This window comes from Varanus komodoensis, unplaced genomic scaffold (assembly GCF_004798865.1).
Source record: "Varanus komodoensis strain SLA01 unplaced genomic scaffold, ASM479886v1 scaffold3, whole genome shotgun sequence".
Classification (NCBI taxonomy): domain Eukaryota; kingdom Metazoa; phylum Chordata; class Lepidosauria; order Squamata; family Varanidae; genus Varanus; species Varanus komodoensis.
The window spans coordinates 16,351,630-16,371,999 of record NW_025335761.1 but is presented as its reverse complement, the minus strand read 5'-3'; the positions used below and the strand labels follow the sequence as shown (position 1 = coordinate 16,371,999).

General features: G+C 41.3%; 1 protein-coding gene across 2 annotated transcripts in view; it reads left to right on the top strand.

The window, feature by feature from the left end:
• The window catches only part of LOC123026272 (cytochrome c oxidase assembly protein COX16 homolog, mitochondrial), a 55,436-nt gene extending 40,632 nt beyond the window's left edge, over positions 1 to 14,804 (top strand). The window contains exons 3-5 of one of the 2 annotated variants that reach the window (XM_044435697.1): positions 2,491 to 2,553; positions 5,588 to 5,678; positions 14,529 to 14,642. In XM_044435697.1, the coding sequence (XP_044291632.1) occupies positions 2,491 to 2,553; positions 5,588 to 5,678; positions 14,529 to 14,530 (156 nt within the window). In that variant the 3' untranslated portion in view covers positions 14,531 to 14,642. Of the gene's footprint in view, positions 1 to 2,490; positions 2,554 to 5,587; positions 5,679 to 14,528 lie in introns of both variants that reach the window. The other variant, XM_044435696.1, reaches the window with a different exon arrangement.
• The last annotated feature ends 5,566 nt before the right edge of the window (positions 14,805 to 20,370 follow it).

Genomic DNA, 20,370 nt, shown 5'->3' with positions numbered 1-20,370 from the left:
GTCAAGGTAAGATATAGAGAGGTGTAGTAGAGCTCAAACACAGCAGAGGGGCTTTACCGTGACTGTGAATCCTTGGGCCCAAAAATTGGAACTATAAATACATCGTGACCAGGATACCTAAAGGAACGCCTTTTTCCCTATTTGCCCTCCCACCCCCTGAGATTGGCAAAAGAAGCCGTCCTCCTGGAACCCTCTGTAAAAGACGTTAGGAGACAGAGTAACCGGAGAAGGGCCTTCTCTGCGGTGGTGCCCCAACTGTGGAATGCGCTCCCCAGAGAGGTCCACCTGGCGCCGTCATTATATGTTTTTCGGCACCAGGTCAAGACTTTTTTATTTAATCAATATTTTAATATGTTTTAATACTGAATTTTATTGTTGTATTTTATTAATTTGCAGCCAGAGTGGATGGTCACTTTATGTTGTAAGCTGTCCAGAGACACAAGTAATTGGATGGCATACAAATTTTATAAATAAATAAATTTTGACTGTGAAACGTTTCTGCAACACAGGACTGAATTTGAGGCAGGGATTGAGAGAGGTGCTGCCCCAGCGAATCAAACAGAAAGCCTTTTTTCATAGATTCTTTTAACTTCTTTCCGGTTGTTCAATGAAATCGACTCTGCCCATCTGCTTTGGAGTCTTGCCTGATTTGCTTGTGCTCTCCCTCCACCCCCTTCTCTCCTTCCCTTGGTTTTGAAAACTATCTGTTCCACTTGAGGACAGGAGAGTTGCATCAATGCAATTCAGCCCTAGCTTTCAGACTAGATTATTGTTGGACCAAAGTGAGCTATCATGAAGGTTCAGCCAGCATAGAGTATATTTAGTAGTGGCACATAACAGCCTTATAACCAGGGCCCTGTTTTCTTGTTTAAAATTCTTTGTGTCATGGAGGGAAGAAGAAAGGTCAAATGCCAGAAAGCTTGTAGATGTATAAGTGAGGAGCTTATAGAAGGAAAAAGGAGACAGCACTTTATACTTGCGTTCCTATCCATAACTTTACAAGCTTCTCATTTTGGTATGGTTAGGAGTTTCCTATCAGATTCTGTGAATAGGAATGAGGCAATACCTAGCCAAAGGCTTGAACATGACAAAGGAATGCTGATAGCCCAGGGCATTTGGCTAAGGAGCTAGTCTGACAATTCTCAGAGACTTCTAAAGGCTTAGGAAATACCTGATGGGAAGCAGTGGCTTTCTTCCCTCACTTAGATTTCTAACTAAAGATGATGGAGTCTAGGGGCAGTATCCAGTGCTGTCTGTGCACTGGTGGGACTCATGGCTGGCACTTCCTGAAGCACCCAGAAATGAGCTCAGAGGCTGGAAAGGGGCATTCCAGCCTAGGTTGCAGAAGGGAGCTATCCTGCTTCAGAAACTAACATTGCACCACATTTCCAGAGTTTCTTTTGAAAGGCCTCGCTTTCTGTTACACTAGTGGCGAGTCGTGCAGGTGCAACAGAGCAGGCAGAGACATGGATACTGCCCTGCCCTGGGTGTGCGAAATGAAACAGTGCAAACTGCAGCTTGAATTAGATGAACTAACTCAGAGCTTGGTTTTGTGGGGGGGGGGGGGGGGTGGGGGTATGGTAACAGTATTTGGGGGTACTGGCACTCTCTCTCCAGAGATCTGATGTGGGACAGTGGATCTGGCTGCTTGTTGGAGCATTTAAGCTTTGCCTCCACCACTGCTTGGCCTGTATATTTGCAAAACTCCCACAAGTACTAGACTTTTCTTCCACAGAAACAAACCCAGGTAATGTTGTGCCTCTGGAATTTCTCACCACTTGCAGAGGTTGAGAGAGCGTAACGGCATGTTATGTATCATTGCTTGAATCTGACGCTACAATTTCTTAGCCAAGTGTTTGAATGTGCACCACCTTTTGAAGAGCAGGTGCTTGTTCAAGCTTAGAATATCAATGTGCTTTTTTCAAAACTGGCTTCTCAGGGAGATGATCCGAGCTTGGCTACTGTGTTTGTATTCCTGGTGTGGTCAGTTTGGTTGAACTTTGAGGTTCTGGCAGTCTGAAACTGCTAGGTTTGGGATCAACATTGGACATAGAAAAAGTACATCTAGCCATGAAAAAAAATAAACCAAAGCTTTCCTGGAGACTAGTCAGCTTCTCCCAGTTTCTCATTTTATGATTATAAACAGATGCAAGAGATTTTCAGTGTACAGATAACGAAAATGCAGGTCATCCTTTTATCCTTCCTTTCAATTAGTTGGGACAATCAACATGAAGGGTCACTTTCTAGAGAGCTCTCCATTGCACCATATTGCAGATCCTATTGTGACAAAGAGTCATTTGGAATTTTGACACATTGGAGTCTTCCATGGATTAAGAGATTCTCCTCCACTCCCCTCCCCTCCACATATGGAAACAAAGCATATGTAACAGTCTGGAGTGGGTGCCTTATTTATAAGCATTCAGAATCTTAGATTTTCTGAAAAACATAGAAATGAATATATTTTCTGGGTTTTTTTTCTTAACTTGACAGGTTGATCCAGCTTTGGAAGAAAGAATAAGAAATAATAAAGTGACTCTGGAATCAGAATATGAGGTATGGTTCACTGCATATACTGGTGCTACTGAGTTTTCTTTCTACCCTGCCCTAGTGATAATACGGTGTTTTCTACCCATAACTAAAATTAAATAAGCTGTGGCTTTGATTTCAAGGCCGTCCAGTAAAAGCCGGGTGCTTTATTTACTTTGGTCAAATCAGGCTTTTGAAAGTTCAAAGCCTTGTAGTGCACACCCCTTCTTTGATGTCCATCTGCCAAATGCAGCACTGCAAATGCCATTTTTACTGTTCCTGTGGGTAGTCTATAAAAGAAATGCAGGTCTGACTGGAATGAGCATATGTCTCCATTTATATTCCTAACCGTATGATGGAATCCATGTGGCTAATTGCAAAACCATATGATTGCTTTAGTGGCACTGGCTATTAATTTAACAGCCTCTTGTAACTTTTGGGGTTTTCTGGCTCTATTTGAGTGTCAACATGAACATAATACCCTTTGCAGAAAAAATATTTTTCATTTACTTAGGAAATAACATGAGATTTTGCAAAATACACATTTCCAGCTGATTACTAACCTCTAGGTCTCATCCCCATCAGGACAGAAGAGGTCTCCATTGTCTTTTCTGTACTTGGATAGTAAGAACATAGTAAGAGTCGTGCTTGATCCGATCAAAGGCTTGTCCTTCCTAAGGGAAGCCCACAAACAGCACCTGAGTTGAACAGCACCCGCCTGCTCATTCTCCCCAGCCTGTTCATTTGCCTGATCTCCTTTTAAAGCTATTCAGGTTAGAATCTTGTGATGAGAAATTCCATGTTAAATATGTGCCACACTGAATAGCACTACCTTTGTCTGTCCAGACTCTCCTACCATTCAGCTTCATTGGATGACCCCTGGCTTTACTGCTGGAGGAGGATAAAAGCCTATCCCTGTCCATTTTCTCCACATCATTCATAATTTTTTAGTCTTCTCTCTCCTTCCCCCCACAAATGCTTGTTTGAGTAGGTTCAGAGCCAGACCACAAGGAAGGCCAAAGACAGACTAGTGCTGATGCAATGCTCTCTTCTGGTTTCACATGCATTTATTTGCTTCAATTTTTGCTATTTACTCACAGATCAGAGGGGGAAAAATTATCACTACAATTTTGATTAAACCAATTAATTCTGGGACATTACTATGCTTAAAATATATTTCATTCAGAACCATTAATTACTATTTCATAAGTGGAATGAAAATGCTTTCTAAAATCCATAAATTAAAAATGCTTTATCTGTTTTCCTTTTTGGCAATCCCTTGTTGGCATTGCAGCTCTGCTTTGAAGGTACTATCATGTAACAAAAAGAAAAGTCGCCCATTTAAATCTTGACCCCCAACTCATCCTGGAATTGTTTGCATACTTAGATACGCAGGTTTTAATAGTCTCTTAAGGGAAATATTTAAATTACCATAAATGTATTGACTCTGATGGGAAAATCAAAAGTATTAACTTAAAAAAAGTATTAGGAAAATATTACATGTTCACTCAGAATATGCTTGAGAGGACAGTACCTGATGGAAAAGTGGCTGTAGGATTTCTATGCTTTCCTTGGCCCATTGAGTGAAAATTCAAATATTTCTCAAAGCAGAAGGAAATTCAGATTTTTATAGCTTGGAAAGTGCCTCATAACAAACATTCAATTAAAACAAAGGTAGGCATCTTTTGGAGGTTGTGGTCACATCTAGAAATTTGAGACCCTATCCTGGGCACCATCACAAAATAGCTGCCATGGCAGGTGTAGCAAAGGACAAGTGACCTGACCAAAGGACTGAGTACAAGACATGAGCCCCCTCACACTAAATAACTAAACACTAAATAACTTCCTGAACTCACAGCTTTCTGCACCAGCAGAAACCCATTTCACAGCAATCCCAGCATCCTGTAAGAAAATGTGTTGCTTTGTTTCTTTAAAGTCAGAGGAGTGGGGCACCTTGGTGAACTTCAAGAAAGGTGTGCATTGGTGCCCATGGGCACCACCTTGCCTATTCCTGAGCTAAATAAGTCAAGTTCTAAATCAACAAGGTGTTCCACCTGTTTAATGCTGTGCATGCACTTACAATGAACCATTAAACACTTCATTTGCAATGTCTGCTGCTACTGTTACTACTACTACTTCTCTTGCCTTAGTAAAGGAGTTTTCTTTTAAGTGCTCTCCTTTCACCTTTTTAGAGTCTCAATCTTGCCAAAGGCTGAAGGAGTTTTTTGGAAAAATTACAGGTTTTTAGTTGAAAAGAAATGTGCCTTAGGTGTGTCCCAAAATAACTGCAGTGCTTCCATACAATCTAGAAACCTTAATTTTGATATATGTATAGTTCAACTTGTTCTGATCATGTAAGTGGGCAATTTTGCAACTAACGGTCAAAACTCAGGGTGTGATATTTTCTGCATAATGGATGTCAATATAGCCCATCATCTGCTCAGAGCACTAGTGGCAGCAGGAACACCTGATGGGCTGGAGAGAGGTTTCTGGAGAAGATCAATCCACCCTTTGCTGTTGGCATCACCACCTGTAGGGATTAGGCCTTCTTCTCATACCAAAGAGCCTTCAAAGGTTGTAGCCTCAGATTCAGAACTGGAACTAAAAGACATCGGATTAGAATGCTTAACTGGAATGCCAAGGCCAACCAACCCAGAGATAAAACAGGCAGCCAAGGAGAACCAGAAAGAGTCAAGTTTCATGGGAAACTTGGTTGAGCATTCAGAGATGGATGGGCTGGACAAAACATCATCAGTCCAATTGTACGGCATCAGGCAGACAAATTGAAAAGCATCATATATTTTTGGCAATTGGCCCATAAGCAGCAAGAACCACTCAAAGTGGAGATGGCTCCTTTAGGTTAGTGGGGAAGGAGAGGCATTCCATTTAGAATAAACTTCATGCCATTAAGCTGCATTTTGTGAAGAGCCAGTATTCTATTGTGTTTATGTTATTGACTCCTACAATATTCTTCTTTTGGCTCACAAAAGCAGCCTAGCTGGTCAGCTTTTGCAAAATAAAGGCTTTAATTAGATGGTCTTTGTTTCGGGGTACCTTTCAGGGAAGCAGGTTCACAAGCCACATGATGCTGCCATCTGACACATGTAACAGTACCTGGCAAACTGCTGTTAGGAGGGCAATATTGTCTGCCTGTAAGTATGATTTAATTATTTGGAGCCACTCCAAAAACCACCAGAAAAAGTGGATCCAGATGTTGTCCAATGACTGAGGTAAGCTATACATGGGGAAAATGTCATGTTGGGCTGTGGTAGCCTTCACCAACCTAATGCTGTCTGTCTAGGTTGGGCTTCAACTCCCATCAGCTTCAGCCAGCCCTAGCCCATGGCAAAGAATACTGAGAGCTGTAGTCCAAAACATCTGGGAAGCACCAGAAGGAGAAGGCTTGGCTATGGGGATTCCATTCCCCTTAGCACACTCAAATCAGACCTTGACAGATGGAGGGGAGATTTGCAAAATGCTTGGGTGGCTCATCTTTTGTCTTCTTTCAGCGTACAAGTAAATTGTACTTTTAAGGTGCTGTAAAACAGAAATGAAATTATTAGTTTCACTCTCATTGCCACTGAAGGAGAAGATTGGTGGCCTCTGAAGGAGAAAGATAAAGGGTTAAGAGTAGTAGCAAATTCCCATCTGTTACATAAAACTTTTATAGAGTCTGCACTTTGGTCAAAGAATTGTACAGTAGAAAGGAGTCTTGCAGTCCAGGGACTTGTTCCACAGTGAGAACCTTACTGCAAATTGAACTGGGTAGTTTACATCTTTTACACATGCCCACACACAATTAATTTGGAAGTGGTGAACCTCTTTCATTCTTACTTCTGAAGTGATGCTAAGACAAAAAGCAAACGTCTTCATATTTTAAAAAATGCCAAACAAATCTCTTCCTACCTTGATATTATGAAGGGTGTATGAATTCATAACAGAATGTTTACAGTGTCCACACTCCTAGGAGAAAGAGTTAAAATTCTAATGTCTGTAATACTGATGCAACTTCAGGACAGAGAAAAGTGACCCTCATTTCTTTACTTGTAATTGATAAATGCAAAATGCCCTTTATAGTTACCCTTTATATGAGCTTCAGGGTGGGCTTATTCTTCTGTATCTGTGCCTATCTCTAATGGTAATGGCACTCAGCCCCTCCTTTCTAAGTGCATGCTAATTGTTATCCATTATCTCATTAGAATGTTAGAAGCTTAAATCCCCATCTTTTTTGCTTTTGAAGTGAGAGATGCAGCACAGTCTCTAAACAACATATTTAGAAGAGGGAAGTAGTTTGCTCTTTGTACCATGTATCTTGAGAAGGCGTTTGTGCTGCTGAATAATTGCCACACTTTATTGTATAAGATAGGTTTATCCATACAGCACTGCTTCTGATATTGATGTTCTTTCAAGGTCTCAAGTGAGAGCTACGACTGGTGCATATATTTATATATCAAATGACTGCACTTGCAGGTCTATCATGTGTTCTATCTGTCTAGCGCTCTGGGAATAAGTGACTGCCCCAAGTACCCCTATCCGCACTGTTTAAGTATTCTGCTCACACGTGTGCATGTTCTTATGCAGCCAGCTAGGCCTCGCTGTCTCATTTGCCTAATAAATCATCGGTCTTTCTACAAGTGCCACCAGAGCTAATGGGAACATAGTTCCCCTTCTGGGATGCACCTTGTAAAGCAGACTGTAAAAATGCAACGCACAGGATTTCATACTAGAACACAGTGGTCTACATTATTTGGGGTGGCAGAGTGTGAATAAGAAAACACAAAAACAAAGACAGATTGGTATAAATGGCAAAGATACTCTGATATGCTACTTTGCTTTAAATAGTAAAGCACTTCTTGCTGTCATCTTTTTTATTCCAAAATATCTCCAATCCCCAGAGAGACAAAGGAACTTAGCATATTCGCATCCCGCCTTGCTCCTCAGCCTCCATTTGCTACTGCTATTTCACAGTTGGCTAAACTATACAGAGAAGTATGCGGGGAAAGCAAAAGCCCAACAAATAGCCCCCATAAATGGAGGACATAATACGGCCTCCAGCATGGGCCACACATTGGAATGGACAACAATAAGCAATGCAGAATAGCAGTTTAGGCCCTAGACTCACCAAGGTCAGAGGTGAAGTTGTGCCCAAAGGTTTCACTGATGTTTTGCCAACCCAGAGCCAAGGGCCTGACTGTGATCCTCCTTGCTTAGGCGTGGTTGCAAAGTGGTGGAACAGTGTGCCTGTTGAAGGTGTCCAGTGGCATAGAGAATCCTGTTGACAAAACAGCACAGCACTGGATTCCATCAGCTGGTGTACAAAGTGCAAAACCGCCCACAGGCTAGCTGGGAAGAGATTGTTTCTCTTCCTTGCACCTAGCAATCCTTTGCTTGTCGCAAGCATTTAAGCTAACCCTCTTAGGAAGAAGCTCGCGGGAACCAGCTGGATCTTGAGTATGCTCCGTAGTCGAGCCTTGCCTCGGCAGGTTACTCACCTGACTCAAGCAGCCTGTGCGGGCCTTCTCCAAATGTGGCCGTTCTGACAGGCACTCTGCCAAGCCACTGCTCATCTCTGTCTGTTCCAATCTCTGCTGCTCGCAGGAGGTTGCGTAGCTCTCATTGTACACGGAATATTTATTTCATTGTTAGTTTTTCTCCTCACTCATGTGTACGGTAGAGCCAACTGTGACCTAACTGTAGCAAGTAGAGAAGGAGGGGGAGAGGGACCCCCTAATTTTCCTTACAAATACTGGAACACCAATTTGATTGATCATGAAGGTGAATTGCCCAACTTTGGCTCTTTCCCTCACCTTCTCTCAGGCTGCTTTATTAATGTGAATGCAAGTGAGGAAGGAATGAAAGTGAGGGGGAATAAGGAAAGTGAGAGATGAAATGATGTGAAAGTGAGGGAGGAATAATGAAACTTCATCCATTATGCTTCCCTTTGTCTCCAGCTTTTGAATGAATTGGCCAGTGCATTTCCACTGTCACCACCATCCTCTTTCCATTTTGATCAAACTACTTGAAGGGCAAGTGCTTGTGTAGTAGAAGAGCAAACTTTCTTCCACTCCTAGAAATCAGATAATATCTCACATGAACCAGATTTCTCACACAAGCGTGTAGATGGGCAAAGCCAATCTCATCCCTAGTACAGTGTAAAGTGGAAGAATTTATTGTTCTTCAGTAGAAAACTTGACCTCGGGATTCGGATTGAGCTGTTCTGGAATGGGTAGAAACATCAGGATTGTAACTTGAGGATGCCCCTTGATCTTACACTGTCCTCAATTCTTCAGATGATGGTGGTGGCAAGGAGCAAGTTTACACAATTACTTCAAGTTCACCAGCTGCACTGGTTGCCTCTTCTTTCCCAGGCTCAAGACAAGGTGTTAGTTTTAACCTAAGGAAAACAGTTTAGGACTTGGCTGTCCAGGGTGGCACCTATCTCAGTAGTATTCTACTTAGGAATTAAAATCTTTAGAAAAGGCACCATTACATGCAGACACCTGTTTGTCAGGCATGCCTGAAAGATCTTTCTCCAAGGATGCTACCAAATTATGGAATGCACTTTCCCAAGAACTTAAATTGTCCCTCATTCTTTTTGCTTTTGGAAAAGGCATGAAGGGCTGGCTTTTAAATCTAGCTTGTTAAATTGTGTAGTTTTTAAAATATCCAAATGCAGGGCTTTGAACCTCTTTCAGCCCAAAGGCTTCATTCCATGTTGGAGGAGCTTTTGGAGTTTTTGGAAAAGGGGAAACCTGAAGTGCTGTATTTGGCCCCGGCTTAAGATTTTGCTCCTCTGTGCTAATGTTATACTGTTTCTGTTGTCCTTATTTTAAGGTTTTATTGTTTTACATTGCTGTTCACTAACTTGATGGTTTTTCAGCAAAACGGAATAAAAACACAATACAGTTTAGTATAGTATAGCACAGTAGAGTACAATACAATATAATATAGGACCACCGTACAATTGGTTCTTCTTGTCAAAAATCTTTACCATAATGCTGAAAGCAAGGGGTTAAGCTTGCTCATCCATCGACTAAGTGAATTGTTTGCTCTGGCAAATGTACAAACTGGAGCAAGGAGAGGGAAAGGCACAGTCCTAGCTGAAGCTAGAGTAGGAAAGGAAGTGAAAGTTTGGAGCTGGGTACTAGGAATTAAGGGGAGAGCTAAGTGACACACTTCAAATCAAGGAAGGAGCCTACTCTGTCCACCCTTCCTTTTTAACTGTGTTTATGGAGCGTACCTGTTCTGGCCCTGGCATCATTCTTTCAGCAGAATTAGGTGATAAAGCACTGGTCGAGTAGTCTGCACCAGTTAAGGTTGTAAGTGGTTTAAAGGGAAAAAAAGAATAGCACTAGAGCATCAGAGCTCAGATTCTAGCGCTACCTTCTTTCTTCCTGTTATTCCAGTTTTCTTATTGTATGGACCTTTGTGTGTGTGTGTGGGGGTGGGGGGGGTGAGTAGTGAAGCATTTAAAAATAGTATCTTACAGCTGACCCATGAAATGGTTTCTACCTAGATTCAGCTCATTCTGCTTCATATGAAGACAAAGTTTTAAGCCATAGATGAACCAAGTATGTTGGTGCCTCGTAAGGACCTCAGCATGGTATCTACCTGGCTATTTATGTCTCTTTTCTCCTTCCAATTCACCCAATTATGGAATATAATTACTTACATTGTTTCATTTCTATTATGGAATATCTTACCAGAAGGGCTATTGTCTAATGGTAGGATTCCTTATCAAAAGTTAATTTTTGCATTTACCAGAAGCAGAAAAGGCATTTCTTCTTAGTGTAGCTTCATAATAAGATTCTATTTTAGATTCTTTTCATGAATGCCTGAAGCCCTTTTTTTGTTCATCATCTCTTTCCTGTTTCCCAGTGGAACAGTATTTCACACAACTTCTAAATAACAAATCAGTACAGAATACATTCTATTGTTTATCCCTACTAGGCCTACTAGGATATTAGGTCTACTAGGATTTGGAATGGACTTCCACAGGAGATGGTGGAGGCCCCATCACTGAGGAAAGATTGGACACCCACATGTTGGACATTATATGAGTACAGCCGGCTCGTGCCAGGGGTCAGGCTAGATGGCCCAAGAGACCCCTTCTGACTCGCTGTGTTTCTGTGTTTTGGGGCAAATTGAGTTGTCTAATGCAAAACACTAGAACTTCATATTGGACATTGAACTGGTGTTAGCTGCAACCATACCATCCAATATATACAAGTAAGATGCTCGGGTGGGTTGGGAAACCTGTAATAGATTGATCAAATCTCCCAAGTCTTTCAGCCTTGATTTCTGGGTTCTGTGTACTCAGTATCCCAGCTGCAAACTGATGAAGGAAACCAAGTGTCTGGACATGAATATCTTTGTTATTGCGTGATGAACTTGCATCCTAGATTTGCATCTGCCCACTTTCAGCTGTTGCTATACCCGCTGCTGGAATACAGAGCCAACAGCTTTTCACGGAGGTGATGTAGCTGCTGACAGGAAAATAAATCCCTATTCCTGATTCATTGCCTCCCATCCTTGTTGCTGTCAGTGTCCATTTTACCCAATTTAAAGACATCTGAGCTGATCGATACTTTCAGTTTTAAGGAATTAATTAAAGATGGAAAGTTCATGGGGGCAGATGCAGGGAGTCTAGCAGGTCACCAGAAATGGTTCGGTGGGCTGCATGTGGCCCATAGGCTGCACTTTTTGCCCCCCTGCCCTAAAGCAAGAAGCTCATGGTTGCTAGGAACAAGCGGATTCTGATGTTAGCAGGCTGTTGTGAAAAGTTGCTCAAGTGCTCACCATGCCTCAGTGGAAGATCCTTTCCAGGTTTGTTGAGTCATGTATATGCGCACTGGTTCACATACACAGATTAACAAGGACTATCAGTAACACTTCAGGTGTTACGTTGCCAGACAAGCTGTTTTACAAGAAGCATCCCATTTAAGTACCTGTGTGTGTTGTGTTGTGGCTTTTTTTTTAACGTAAAAATCTGCCTGATCTGCTTTTTAAATCAACTTAATCAAACTTAATTGATTACTTGGCTAAACATTGCAGCTCTGCCTTTTGTGGGATCAGTTGGTTAAAAGTATGAGAAGTAATTATTTGGAGTACTAATACAAGTGCAGAATTTTAAAAAAATGAAACAGTCTGTTTTAGGTGATTTCTGTTTATAAACTATGTGTATGTTTGAGAAGGAATTGCATCAACTGATTTTTCCCTCTGTATAAAATTACTGAAAAACAATACAGGAGCTCTGACCTGTAAGGAATCTGTCTATTCAAGAAAGGATGTTTACTGGAGGAAAATTTTAAGGACTGGACACAGAGTTCCAAAGATATTAACCTTTCTCAGCCACAAGGGAAAAAATGGCAGCTTCCCCCTCACCACCACCTTTTCTTTTTCTTTTTAAAAAACATCAGGATGAAAAATGAGGTTTGTAATAGCAGCAACAAAAGATTTTTTGTTGGGGAGTGTAAAATGACAAAACCAGATGAAAGGTGACTTGAGGTACTAACTTGAAAGCAATCATGGGAGACCTTACTTAAACTGTCTCTAGGAGATTGGCTAGAAAAAAAGTGTTTTATAAATAGAATGGTGCAATTGATTATGTTGGTCCCAGTTCACATTTCCTTTCAATTTTATTTGTTGCTGTTAAACACCTCAGTTGGTGACCCCTCAGCTTTGGGCCTGTCTTCTGTATTCTCTGTTCAAATATTGTTTGGGTTTTAGAAGTTCAGCAGTGAATGTTAATTGATAAGGTGATGTCTTGCAATATATAAGTCTATGGCTTTTAATACCAAGATCTCTTAATATTTCAACCCATTGCAAGGCCAGGGAGTGAAAGTCAATATTTTAGATTCCCGCTCCTTTGTTCCCCCACTCTCAGTATTTATTACGCCATTTAACAGGCATGTTATACACTGGGTTGCTCTTTTCAGGGAAAATGTTTCAGGTTCTTGGGAGGAAGCACAAACGTTTTAGTTAATTGCCTTAGCCAACACTGAACAGGTGTTCTAAATCTTAAATGTCAACATATCATTTCTGAGATGCTTGTAATTTTTTTCCTGATTATTGGTTCAGTTTACTTTTCTGAACATTATTTACAAATAGTATTTTCTGTCTTTACTACTGAAAATGCAAGCCATGATCTCTTACACTAATTGACCCAGGAAGAAAGAACAGAAGGCATGCCATACCATGCCATGGTGTGCATTTTCAATTTTATTATTCTCTCAAGTCAACCTTTTTTTGTCTTGTATACATCTAATAAAAGGAATCATACCAAAAATGAACTCCAATTGGAAGTATGGGGTGATTTTTTTGTCTTTCTTCCCCTCCTCCCACCATTTATCCAGCTTTCTGTTCTTTTCGTTATGAAAAGATTCTTATTTCTGCAACCTAGTTCTGTTGTCTACGCTATAGATGTTGGGCAACCCTTGCGTGAAGTAATACTTACCTCCAGTCAGTGTTCCCTCTGGCCTTCATGCTGGCTGCTCTGGATTGGGAGGAACTGCCACACATCCTCTTTCCATGGTACACCTGTGGGTCCCAGCGGAATCTCTGCACTTCTCCAGGATGTCTACTGAGGAAGCTGCACTGAGCTTCTGAGAAGCTAAATTTGATCTGCCACATCAAACCAAAGTGTCTGAAGCCTAGAAGACTATTGGCCAGATATTTGAAAACAAAATTCTCATTCATCCACATAGAACTTAAACTACAGGGGAGAGACCTCTTTTCAGAAGTTACACTGGGGTCGGAATAGCTTGCTTCCTTAGTTAAGTAAATGCAAAGTTTAAAGGAAAATATTGGCAGATGCTGCTGTTACATTTTGACCTCACCAGTACAACATAAGTAGATCTAGCTAAAATGTCTTTGAACAAGATCGGGTGGCCTGGGGTGGAAACAGTTTTCCATCAGATTTAGGGTCAAGAATTCAAAAAGCATCTTCTTCCATACTGAACACCTTCCCCTGCCTCGTCTTTAAGATCTGTTAGTGTAACCCTTGCTTAGGTACAATCCTGTCATCAGTTTGTTGTTCTAGTTTAGAATGTTTATTGCTTCTGAGATGATAAACTACTTGGTAAGTACATCATTGAAAAGCAGTGTAAAAATATAGTAGTGTCATACAGACTTCTGCTCACACAAAAGGATTTCCCTTTATCTCCACTCCATGCCCCCCCCCCCAGTCTTATTTGGAGAGGCTTCCCTTTGGATCAGATTTGGGGTTGTTCAGTGCACTTCTGGGTGGGGGAATCCATTCCACCAGTGGTGTCCATTCTGCTATCAGATGGACAGCATTAATCAGATACTGCTCAAAGAATCTACTAGATTGATTCTGCCCGGAGAAAAGAATATACCTTCATTTCTCATGCCCTTTGGACAAGGCCTACCTTGCATTGTGAAGCTGGATCTACACTAGTCTTCCTTTTTTAAAGAGTTGTATAAAGGTTTCTACAATTTTTCCCTTTCTTTTGTTACCCATTCGCAGGCTTGGGACAGGTTCCCAAATCTGTTGTTGCAACTTCTTGCCAGCTTCCTTATTGCCCCATCAATTTCTTTGCAGTATGCAATTCCCTTTCACTTCAGTAGGAGTAGAAACGTTGCACTTCCAGGGGCAAGCCAAACCAAGTGGAAAATGCTTATTTGTAGATCAGTGGAACTTGCTAAAGGAAGCTCTGCTTACCTGTCCTGATCAAGAAATGCAGTTTTTGTTCATTTTGGGGCTTTGTCTAGGAAGCCCTAAATCCCCATTGGGTATACAGTGCATCCCACCTGCACAGTGGAATCAGCAGAACTCACTGTTTGTGGATGGGAATTGGTGGGACACAAAGAGTCAACAGGGACACAAGCACTGCTTGGATACTGCCCTACATTTCCTTTAGAATTTTTTGTCATGACTTTCAAGGAAGCTGCAACTCATTTATTGGAGTCAAGGATATCTGATGGATCTAGCAATGTTTTCCAACCTGTATATTGGTATTTCTTTCTGCTTATTCCTACAGAAAATGAAAAATGACACCTATGAGGATTGGAAGAACATTCGAGGTCCCCGTCCATGGGAAGATTCAAAGTCTGTCCAAGAGCAACAGCGGGAGAAGCAGCAAACTTAGGCAAAAAGCCAATCTGATGTCATTCACTTGGTTGTCACTGAACTGTGACTTTTTCCAATGTCTGGGCTGACTAGAGGTTAATGCCAGGAATAAACAACTATCTTGGTCTGATATGGTTAAGTAGAAACATTATAAATAAAGATCTGGAAGTTTTCCAGGAATACTTGATATACTGCATACATTTTACTTGGGCAGTAATCATGCCATTTTTGCCAACAATGCCAGAGTTTCTTTTATTGGTGTTTCTTCAACTAGTTAAGGCCACAATCTTGACATCAAAAGATGGATTGATATCTTGTAACTTAGTCCAAATCCTGGACTAACTAGGCTCCTCCAAGCCCAGCCCTGAACCAAATAGTATCCCACGCATACTCCTTTATTGGTTCTGTTTTTGAATATATTTTTATTGCATTTGTAGTTCACTGTGACTTTAATGCATGATTTATCCCTGTTATTTAAGGCAATACATTTTCACACATGGATCATAATTACCTACATAAACAACACTGTAAATTTTCACATGAATGTTAAAAATATCAGTGCAGTGCTGGCCATTCTGGGCAGCATTGTCAACTTTACAAGTGCAAATGAAAAGTTTGTACTTGTAGAGTGGCTGTTGAGCAGCTGACTGTGTAGACAGTCCATGACATGTGCTTCCCAAAGCAGTGTGGGTAGCCTGCAACATTTTTTTCCTTCAAGAAAGAGCTTGTTGTTCCGGTGGAGCTTACAAAGCAGCCTTATATCAAATCTGGACTTTGGCCTATCTTGGTCTAGTCTTGCCAACTCTGAATAGCAACAGCTCAGATTTGGTCATACATGAGTCCCAGTCAGGTCTCCCCCAGTTCTTGTTTGCTGAGATCTTACACTGGAGTTGCCAGGGACCTTTACTGCCACTTTACTGTGGACCAGACAAACCTGTCAAGTCTTTGGTTACTATTTTTGGGAGTGTTTAAAATATTCCAGCTAAGAAGAGTAAAGTTTTTCAGGAAAATTCCAAGCTACCAGTTTCACGTCTGGGGATATGACTTGCCAAGGCGACACCTCAGTTCCTCAAGGATTTGGAGTTCTTCACAAGTAGCCTTCTCTTACACAGAGACCTTTGTTTGCTGTTACAAGATTCCCTAACCCAGTGGCTCCCAGTAAAATAATTGTTCCATCAGCCTCTGTTGCAATCTGAGATGAAATGCAAGCTCATGAAGCCACAAGGGCTATTCTGGCCCATCTATTGCTCATTCTGCCTGCCAGACATTTTATTTTGCAATGGTTTTTTTCTCGACGTCAGTTTGCTGGTAGCAGCTTTCCCTCTGCAAAATCTGTAAGAAATGAGAATAAAATTGCAGTTCATTTTGACACAACAGTTTGAAGTCCAGCACTTCCTGGCTGCATTTTATGATGCTGTGTGTGAGTTTGTACTTAGGAAAACTGGGACAACCTCAAAACTGACTTTCTGTTCAGTCAAGTCATGATGTAATCCTGTGTCTTTTAATGTTAATATTTGGTATGTATTTACTTTAAAGGGATTTACATCTTATCTCCTGCTAATACAAACCATGAGGGCAAATAGAACTGCCAAGTAAATGAAACATGGAACATTCTAGTTCCTGGGATAAAGTGAAGGCTACCTGCAGACAGATTTTATCCCAGAAGTTTGGGTATAGAATTATTCTCACCTCAGTCAGAGCAGAGGCAGCTGCCCTAAATCCTATTCCGGTCTAGTTCAAGTTTTTCAGACTTCTGTTTTCTGTTATATAAGCAGTCTACTGCTGAAGATCCATTTTCATTTTGCTTTTTATAAACTGATCATAAATCCCTCATGTGTGAGGCTCTAGGGGAGTTGTTTCACCATGCTGATAGCTCATGAGCTCATATGGGGTAGGACTGTGCATGCGCCTGCATGTGTGCTTGTGTGTGAATACTGCATCTGCAACAGCCAGGCAAAATGTGAGAGTTTTCCCTAGCCAATTGACATCCCCCTCCATGGCAAGTTGGGCAAGCTGGAAAGACCTGCCAATTGAGCTCTGCCCACATGCAGTATTTCACTCACTCACTCACTCACTCACTCACCCACAGAGAGCGAGAGCGAGCGAGCATAGGAAAAGTGGTTCTAACTAATATCCAAGGTGAGGTCTGACCAGTGGAAAGTAGTAGTTCCACCCTGTACTAGTTAGACCACACCTTGAATACTCTGCCCAATTCTGGACACCACACCAGAAGGAATGAAAGATCAGGAAACACAGAACCTACAAGGAAAAATGGCAGGAACTGGATATTGAGAAGAAAAGACTCAGGTGGTGGAGTGAAGTGGGGGAAATGAAGGTCTGCAGCTTGTTTTCTCTCATCTGAGATGTTGGGACATTAAATAATGGGTTCAAATTACAGGAAGACAGATTTCAGTTAAACATCAGGAGAAACCTAAAGCTCAGAGCAATCAGGCAATATAATTTGTTGCTCGGGTGGGGGGGGGGGTGTTATCCATTGTGGAAGTTATTCAAGCTGAGACTGGACAGCCATTTGTAAAGGATGCTGTAAACTGGATTCTTGCCCTGAGCAGGTGCTTGGGCTTGACGTCCTCAGTGGCCCCTTCAGCTCTATGGTTCTTTGGGACATTTGGTTCAGATTTTGTCCAGAATGTGCACTACAGTGTGAGCATGCCTGCTCTGATGCATCTCAAAATTGACATTACTTTAAAATGGTAAGTTCGATTCAGCCAAACTTTGTATTTTCTCTGTCTTGTTTCATACGTCCCACTTTCTGGTATCTCTAAGCTGCAGCAGGCCTGGGCTATTTAAAATGATGCCTCAACGAGACTGAGCCATCCATCCTGTTCACACTTGGTTGGCAGGCGGTTGTATTGTACATAGTGAGATATACTGACATGGAGATAGGACTGGGATGCAGTGTATCCATCCTGTGTTTATTTGTCTAGAAAAATGCCCCACAGAACCCCATGGGGCTTCAGTCTTGGGCTTTGCATTGCAGTATACTGGATCGCAAACCCTCCCCTGGGTAGCTGCTATTCTGGATGTCATTTTCTTATGGTATGAGAGACTTTTGCTTTAGACACTGCAATATCTTCAGATACGGAGCGGGCGTTTCCTCTCATGTTTCATTAGAGATTCTTATGGATCATTGCTCAGAAGCATACATGCCAGTTTGAGTACATTCATCCTATGCATGGTGCATTTGCTAGGAACAATGTTTTAATTACAAATGCAATCTCAAACGTAAAGGATTCAAACTCTGTTGGCTGTATTGCCATAGGCCTTTGAGGACTCTAGCTTGGCAGTCTGTAGCACATAATTACTGTGAGCCTAAGGAGCAAAAACTCCATCTTAGCAGGAGAAGGAAATCTTGAGAGAGCTAATAAAAAGCATCTTCTTTAAGGCCATGTCTCCCCCCCACCCCAAAGACTGCCTTTGTCAGTGTAGCTCTCTACTCACAGGGAGCTTTCTACTAAAGTATCTGGGGATTTCTTTGTTATTACCCTAGAGATCTTGCCTAGCACATGCCTGATGGAAAACCCCAAGGGACCTTCAGTTATTGAACTACACATTTTTAGTAGTTACCAGCCTTGCACTGTGGAAGATCTCTTGTCTTGCTTCCTAGCATCACCTCAAGAACCGACAAGCAACTTGTGGCCCTTCAAGATCGGTTTTATAGCTCCCATTATCCCTACCCAGCATTGCCAATGGCAAGGCAAGATGAGAGTTGTAGGCCAAAATAACTGGTGGGCCACAGCTTGCCCAAGTCTCTTATTTGGCAAAGTTCTGTATCTGCTAAATCATTTGCTAGATTTATTTATTTATTAATTAAAAGCTTTTCTAACCCGTCCACTACTAGCGTCTTGGGACAGCTTACAAAAAAAGATGAGGAACTTTGATGAAATTGGATTCATACTCACAATTTCTTGTGAAGCTATTTAATGGTGGCCTGGATTTGAGGGGCAGAGAAAAAGTAGGAAGAGACTTTGAGGGCATGAAATGAATGGGATTTATCCTGAGATGTTCTGGAAGTTTCCAAGTTCAGCCCCATTGGCAACAAACTTCACATCATGTTTTCCTGAGCAAGAGTCTATTCCTGAGAAAGGGATGTCAGCTCATCAACAAGAAATAGAGTTGCCATCTACATATGTAATAAGGAGAAATGGATGCTTGCACAGTTTCGTTACCGTCTGGGAACGCGTACTTCTTCATGCAAGCACACTTGGGTTTGTGGGGAAATGTATCATGAGGAGTCATCTCATAAGCCACTGCTAGGCAACCATTTGCTCAGCCTTGTGTCCTCTGCTCCTCCCTAATGGACATTTTTCAGAAATCTCACTGTACAGATACTCAATTGATACGAAAAAAGATCTTGCCAACAAAATTAAGTCTTTTGCATGACTTGCAGGCATCCCTGCACTGCTTTATCAAATCTGTTCGGACAAAAAACTACCTGTGCCGGCGATAGTTTGCTCCTTCTGCAACTGGAGACCAGCCAAAATGGAAAGGTCTTTAGAATTTCTGAAATAATTTCAAATGATTTTGGGAAATATTGAAAATGTAAAATTGCAAGCCCAATCAAAAAGCGAAAGAAGATACTAGCTATAGATATGAATTGTTTCCTGACTCATGTGTAGCTGAGCAATATCATAGGAAATAGCAGTTTATTTATTCACTTATTATGGAAAATTATTTATGCACTGCCTTTCAATCTAAAACGACACACATGCAGTAGCTTATGTGAATAATCAAATAAAGACTATGGTGATGGGGGTTAGTTTTCCATCTGGACATTTGGAGGCCATGTTTAAAGGGGACTTTCTCACGAAAGTCTCCTCTGTTTGCAAGACTGCACAGTTGCTTAGCTACCCTTTGTGTTCTTTTGCTGCCTCATAATGTTCTTAAGTTCTGTATATTACAGGCCTTGGGCAAGCAAAACTAAGGCACCTTTCCTCTTTATTGTTTTGACTAAGGAAAGTCTTTCTTGATAGAAAGGCTTAGATAAATCCCGTTGGCAGCAGGATGGGCTAAGTAGGGCATGTCAGGAAGATTCACCTGAGCCGTGGCAGCCTGACTTTTATTTTTATTTTTTGGGGGGATAAAAGAGGGGGCACAGCTAATATCCCAAATCTGTAACAACTGTATAAAGACTTGCTTCAGATAAAATCAATCTGATAGAATGTAAATATTTGCTTTGCAGCCCATCAACTATATAGCTGCTTGTGAACCTAAAACAATGCACAGAGTTGTTTACTATAACCTGTAATAATTTAACCACAGATCCTCCTGTTTTGTTTCTGACTATATGAAATTACAGCAGTTGCAGAGAAAATGTTTTCAATTTTAAAGGCTTCCAGGATGTAAAGCTATTTTCAAAGAGTGTACACTTCTAATGATGTTAGCTCCAGACTCTCTACTTGCTCAAAAAGCAGCACATCTTTGACTACAGCACAGTGTATCATAATTTAATGACTAATTAACCTTTTAGAGCAAGAAAGCTTGCATTAATAAAATGTCACCACGATCACTCAGTTAAAGATCACAGATCTTTTAAATAAGTCAAATTATGCCACCAAAACAGACCATTTATAATGATGCTGGGCTACTTCTTTTCCACAAAGCTTAGACTCTTTTGTGTCGGCTCCATATTCATTCAGCTCTGACTTCCTGAAGTCAGCTGAGAGGGGAACAGCTTCTGTAGTTCTGCACTGCTGGTGGAACCATTTGAATCTGTCTGAGAAACTCTAAATAAT